This window comes from Chinchilla lanigera, unplaced genomic scaffold (genome assembly GCF_000276665.1).
Source record: "Chinchilla lanigera isolate Chin_1 unplaced genomic scaffold, ChiLan1.0 scaffold00015, whole genome shotgun sequence".
NCBI classification, from domain to species: domain Eukaryota; kingdom Metazoa; phylum Chordata; class Mammalia; order Rodentia; family Chinchillidae; genus Chinchilla; species Chinchilla lanigera.
Window position 1 is genome coordinate 14,448,972 of NW_004955416.1, and position 6,086 is coordinate 14,455,057.

Consider the following 6,086-nt stretch of genomic DNA (forward strand, 5'->3'; position numbering starts at 1 on the left):
GTTTTTTGAGACAGGGTCTCCCTGTGTATGTAATTCAGGCTGACTTTGAACTCATGGCAGTCCTTCTGTCTTAGCTTCCCATGTGCTGAGATTACAGGTGTCACCACCACATCCAGCTCTATTCTTGTGGGTTTTTTATTTTGTTAGAGACAGGGTCTTGCTGTGTAGTTCAGGCTCATTTGAACTCAGTATGTGGCCCAGGCTGGCCTCAAACTCAAGGTGATCCTCCTGCCTCAGCCTCCTGAGTGCTGACATCACAGGCATGCACCACCACGCCCAACATCTTGTGTTTTTTTTTTTTTCTTTTTTTATTTAGTGATTTTATAGCCTGAGGAGAATAAAACCCAATGTGTCTGTCCCTCATTCCAGTGATTAATGTGTAGCCAGTTCTGCCCCATTATTACTCCCACCGCGTCTCTTCTTATATTGAGTCAAATTCTAGACATTCTATCATGTCATATGTGAATATATTAGTAAATATGCATAATCACTAGGCTGTTAATGTGAATAATCCCTTAGTACTTTTTCCAGCCTTTGTTCAGATTCCCTATTATATATTAGCTTTTTGTAACTGCCTGAGTCCAGATCCAAAGAGGTTTTTGGCTGCAGTTCATTGATGTGACTTTGTAGGTTTCTTATTTTATCTAGAGAGAAGCTCCATTCTCAACTTTCTTTGTTCCTTAGAATTTGTTACTTGAAGAAACTGGGTCATTGTGTATTTTCCCAGTCCGCATTTTGCAAGTTATATCCTGAAAACGTTAATATATTGTTTATATATTTGTTCTTTATATTTCCAGAAAATGTTACCTTAACTATAAAAATGAGATTATATTGTATGTGCTATGTTGTAATCTTTTCTTTATTTAAATTTATATGCTCTTCTAGTCATTAAATATTCTTCTATAGCATTGTTCTATTTATTTAATTTGTTTATTTATTTATTTGGTGTTTTGAGACAGAGTCTCGCTGTGCAGTTCAGGCTGGCCTTGAGCTCACTGTGTAGCCCATTCTGGCCTCAAACTCTTGTCAGCACTCCTGCCTCAACTCTCACAACCTCACCACCTCTTCACCATACCTGTCTTATACCATTGTTATTCATACTTGCATAGTATTTCAATTCCTTACTGTTGGACTTCTTTTTTTTTTTTTTTGGAGACAGGGTCTCTCTATGTAGTTCAGGCTAACTTTAAACTCACTGTGTAGTCCAGGCTGGCCTCAAACTCACAACAATCCTCCTACTTCAGCCTTCTGAGTGCTGGGATTACAGGTGTGCACCCCCACATCTGGCTTTTAATTTGCTTTTAATCTTTATTATAAACAACACAATTAGGAACATTCTTTTAGCTAATTAAAGAACTCTTTCGATACTAAGAGTGGGAATAAAATATCCCAGTACCGTAGGAATTTTTGCTTAACGAGAGCAAAATTTTGTCTTTCAGATGCCTTGATAACTTGAGTTTCTCTTACTTACTCCTTTAAGGCAAAATGGGCATATCAAGTTTTTGACCAAAGGAGATAATAATGCTGTTGACGATCGAGGCCTCTATAAACAAGGACAACACTGGCTAGAGAAAAAAGATGTCGTGGGGAGAGCCAGGGGGTGAGTATCAGGGTGAACCGGCAAGCATGTTGAGCTTTTCCTGCCTCCTAAAACATGGCCCTTGGGTTGGTTCATGCGATCCTTCACAGAGTGCTTAGCAGTTTAGTCCTGGTTCCACCAAATAACCTCTGTATTCTTTCCTTTTTCAAATGCATCTAAATCTTCAGGTTAAGGGAGGAACTGGGGTATGGTAAAAGAACAGAGTATCATGGATAAGATGGTGATTTGAATGTGACAGCTTTAAAAGTTTATTTATTTGGTTCACTCAAAAGATGTTATTGGTGCATACGCCTGTACTCCCAGCACTCAGGAGGCTGAAGCAGGAGGATCACTGTGAGTTTGAGACCAGACTGAACTACATAGTGAGTTCAAGGGCAGCCTGGACTGCACAGTGAGATGGTGTCTCAAAAAGCCAAAAACCAACAAAGATGTTACTAGGCGCCTTTCATGCACTCTGGTGTCTGTGCCGGGCTAGGCTGTGGGGTCCAGAGCAGAGTTAGTCCTGCTTTGGGAAGCCTTACTTCTAGGGATTTATGAGTTACAGTATTCATCTAACTTAATTTTGTCATGCTAATTTATCCTATAATGTTTCATTTCTAGTCTTGAAATTGATGGGGTCAGATGAAATTTTTAAAATTATATTAAGCCTGTTTATTTCAGATTTTATCAGGAGAACAGATCAGTGGAGAACAGGAATTGTAAGTTATGGGTATAAGGAAGTATGGAATTGTTACTATCTTAATATCATTAATAGTATTAACAATGACTCACCTTTGTCAGGGCTTACTACCAACCAGAGACTTACTGTAAGTGCTTTATAAGTATTAGCTCATTTTAACCTCAGAACAACCCTGCAATTCCCATTCCATAGATGAGGAAACAGACAAGTTCACTCACTTATCTAAGATCATAGATGCTAGTAAGTAGCCCGTATCTCAGGAGCCCAGCTGCTTATCTGTCACATCCAAATTCCTGTCCCCATGTTTCTAAAAGAGGCAGTTGCTGGTTCCCTCCATAGAGGCCTCTCATGGCACTCTTCTGCTGTCAGCTCCTCTGGTCCTTCTGACCTAGAGTAGACTGGATACAGAGCTTGTACGCTGGTGAGCAGCCCACTGCCCCGAGAAACCCTGTCCTATTGCTAAATGAGCGTTGCCTCCTCTCCTATACAAGTGATGCTCAGCCTTGGGCAAGAGAGATTGGATTAGAACATACCATTGTGTTTCATCTCCTGTAGGGCTGGTTCCTGTTGGGTGTGTGTCCCTACCTCAGGGAAACTGCATTTTCTATGAGGGCACTAGTAGAATCCAGGTGAAAGCACTGTCTCTGAGAAATTGTCTGAGGCAGGAGAATTATAAGATGTTTTGTGTTGTGTTGTGTTTAGTTCAGTTTAGTTTTGTTTTGTTTTGTTTGAGAAAAGGTCTCTCTACGTAGTTTAGGCTATCCAATCACTATGGAGCCCAGGCGAGCCTCTGGCCTCAGCCTCCCAAGTGCTGAGATTGCACACATGCGCCACCATGCCTGGCAAGAATCATAAGTTTGAGGCCAACCTGGGCAATGTGTGAGACCCTGTTTTAACATTTTAAAAGGGCTGGGGTGTAGCTCAGGAGTAGAGCACTTGCCTAACACACATGAAGCTGTGGGTTCAATTCCTTAGTACTGCAAAGTCACTGCTCATCTCCCTTCATAAATACTGTGGACCTCTTAGCTTATGTTCTGTCGGGCTTTATGTACAGAGATAAAGATGCAGTGATTATTATGTACATGTTTATACTTACATGAACATATTTCGTGTGTGAGGAAAGGATAGTCACACTATATAACTCCTTTTCACCCTAAAAATAACTAGCATATTTACAAATCAATAAATTTATCTCCATATCATTCTTTGCAAAGAAAAGCATTGTGTTATCTTACTAAACGCTGTAGTCTCCTGTTGCTGTCTACAGTTTGTATTTTCAGGTTTGTTGTGAGGATTATTTTAGAGCTGGGGTCTTGCTGAGGGGCTCAGACTGACCTTGTGCTTTTGGTCTCCAGTGATCCTCCCTAGTGGCTAGGGCTGCAGTGGGATACCCACTGTGCCTGGCTTGTTCCAGGGTTTTAACTGTGAGCAGTGTTGTGATAAACATCCTTGTTAATAAACACATCTTGGTCCCTTTGCCCAGGCTTCACTGGAAATTCCAAGATGTGAAATTGCTCGTGAAATATAAGCATATTTTAAGGCCTTGGCAAATCTTGCCATGCTGTTTTATGTATGTTCCCAACCGTATTAGCAGTGTGTCCACATGTTGAGGCTTGGTTCTTAATTGTTTAGTATCACTCTGCCTGCTCTGGGCCTGTGTCAGGTAGAAGATACATCATTCTATAAAAGGTTGGAGGGGACAGGCTTCCACTCAAGTAATTTGTATGTGAAGGAGTTTTGAAAATCACCATTGTTGGGTCGGGGATATAGCTCAGTGGCACAGTGCCTACCGGGCAACTGTGAGGTCATGAATCTGATTCCTGGTACCAAAAAAAAAAAGAGAAAATCACCATTGCTGTCTTAAAATCCCAACTTTGAAATGTAGGCCTTTTGGTGGCTCTTAATAAAACATCGTCTCACTGAGTTAAGTAACTTTCTATGAAGTATAAAATATCTGGGACAGGAACAGTGGGAGCACAGACTCCTGACTGTAAAATCCACTTTCCATTGATTACACCACCACTCACCTTGACAGGTAATGCAGTATGGTGCCGTGTTTTGTAGAAATTGTCCTTTTTTTTTTGTTTTTGTTTTTGTTTTTTGGTTTTTCTCCGGTACTGGGAACTGAACTCACGACCTTGCGCTTGCCAGGCAGGCGCTTTGCCACTGAGCTAAATCCCCAGCCCTTAGAAATTGTACTTACAAAACACTAAGCTGATATTTCAAAGTCAGGCTGTACTCACTCATACCTTGCTTTCCTGTAGGGAAGTTTGTGACTATGGTCCTTCATTTCTCTCTCAGTGAGTTTGTTATTTGTATACAGGAATGCTGTTGAGTTTTGAGTGTTGACTTAATTTGATTATTAAATCTAGAAATCTTTTGGTGGAGTTTTTGGGGTCTTCTGTGTAGCCTGTCATGTCATCTACAAATGATAGTTTAACTTCCTTTCCTGTCTTTCTTGCTTTTACTTTTTTCTCTTGTGTAACTGCTCTGAATGTTTCCAGAACTATATTGTGTAAGAGTGGTGTTAGTGAAATCCTTGTCTTGTTCCTGATTTTAGAGTGAAAGTTTTCAATTTTTGACCATTTAGTATGATGTTGGCTGTTGGTTTGTCATAGATGGCTTTTATCAGATTGAGATATTTATTTATTTATTTTTGTCTTCTTGAGACAGGGTCTCGCTGTACAGTTCAGGCTGGCCTTGAGCTCACTTTGTAGCTCAGGCTGGTCTCGAACTTGCAACAATCCTCCTGCCTCAGCCTCCCGAGTGCTGGGATTATAGGCATGTGCCACCATGCCCGGCTATCAGATTGAGATAAAGACCATCTATTCCAGTTTTCTGTGGGTATTATTATGAATGGGTGTTGGACTTTGTCAAACACTTTCTCTGCATCTATTGAGATGATCGTGTGGTGTTTGTCATTGGCTCTGTTAATATAGTGTATTTCGTTTATTGATTTGCATATATATGTTGAACCATCCCTGCATCCCTGTGATGAATCCTACTTGGTCATAGTATATAATCTTCTTGATGACTTACTGCATTTTGTTTGCCAGTATCTTAATGAGGACTTTAGTGCCTATGTTCACTAGGGACACTGGCCTATAGTTCTCTTTTTTGGTTGGATTCTTCTCTGGTTTTGGTATCAGGGTAATGCTTGCTTCCAGGAGTGAATTTGGGAGTATTGCTTCCCTTTTGGTTTTATTAAAGAGTTTGAGAAGTGGCATTAAGTCCTTTAAATTTCTTGTAGAATTCAGCAGTGACTCCATCAGGGCCTGGGCTTTTCTTTATCCATAGGTTTTTAAGTACATTTTTTTTTTTTTTGCTTTTCTTTTCTTTTCTCTTTTTTTGGTCTTTTTGAGACAGGATCTCACTATGTGGTTCAGGCTGGCCTTGAGCTCACTTTTATAGCCCAGCCTGGTCTCGAACTCACAGTGATCCTCCTGCCTCAGCCTCCTAAGTGCTGGGATTACAGGCATGTACCACCACACCCGGCAAGTACATTTTCAGTTTTGTTGACTAATACTGAGTTATTTAGAATTTCTATATCCTTGATTCAACTTTGATAATTCATATGTATCTAGGAACCTGTCCATTTCTTCAGTGTTTTCCATCATACTAGAATACAGTTTCTCAAAGTAGGTATTGATCTTCTGGATTTCTGCAGAATCTGTGGTGATTTCACTCTTTTCATTCCTACTTGTATGGGTTTGAGTCTTTTCTTTTTTTGATAAGGTTGGGGAAGGGTTTGTCAATTCTATTAATCTTTCAAAGAACCAGCTCTTTGGTGCATCAATTCTTTGTATT

At 40.2% G+C, this 6,086-nt stretch overlaps 1 protein-coding gene across 3 annotated transcripts in view; it reads left to right on the plus strand.

Annotated features, from left to right (window-relative positions):
- Sec11a (SEC11 homolog A, signal peptidase complex subunit) overlaps positions 1 to 6,086 on the plus strand; it is a 37,249-nt gene that overhangs the window by 26,987 nt on the left and 4,176 nt on the right. For 2 of the 3 annotated variants that reach the window (XM_013512511.1, XM_005381493.2), the window contains one exon: positions 1,481 to 1,600. The exons of the other annotated variant lie outside the window; for it this stretch is intronic. In XM_013512511.1, coding sequence (XP_013367965.1) covers positions 1,481 to 1,600 — 120 coding nt within the window. The remainder of the gene's footprint in view (positions 1 to 1,480; positions 1,601 to 6,086) is intronic. 3 annotated transcript variants of the gene reach the window in all.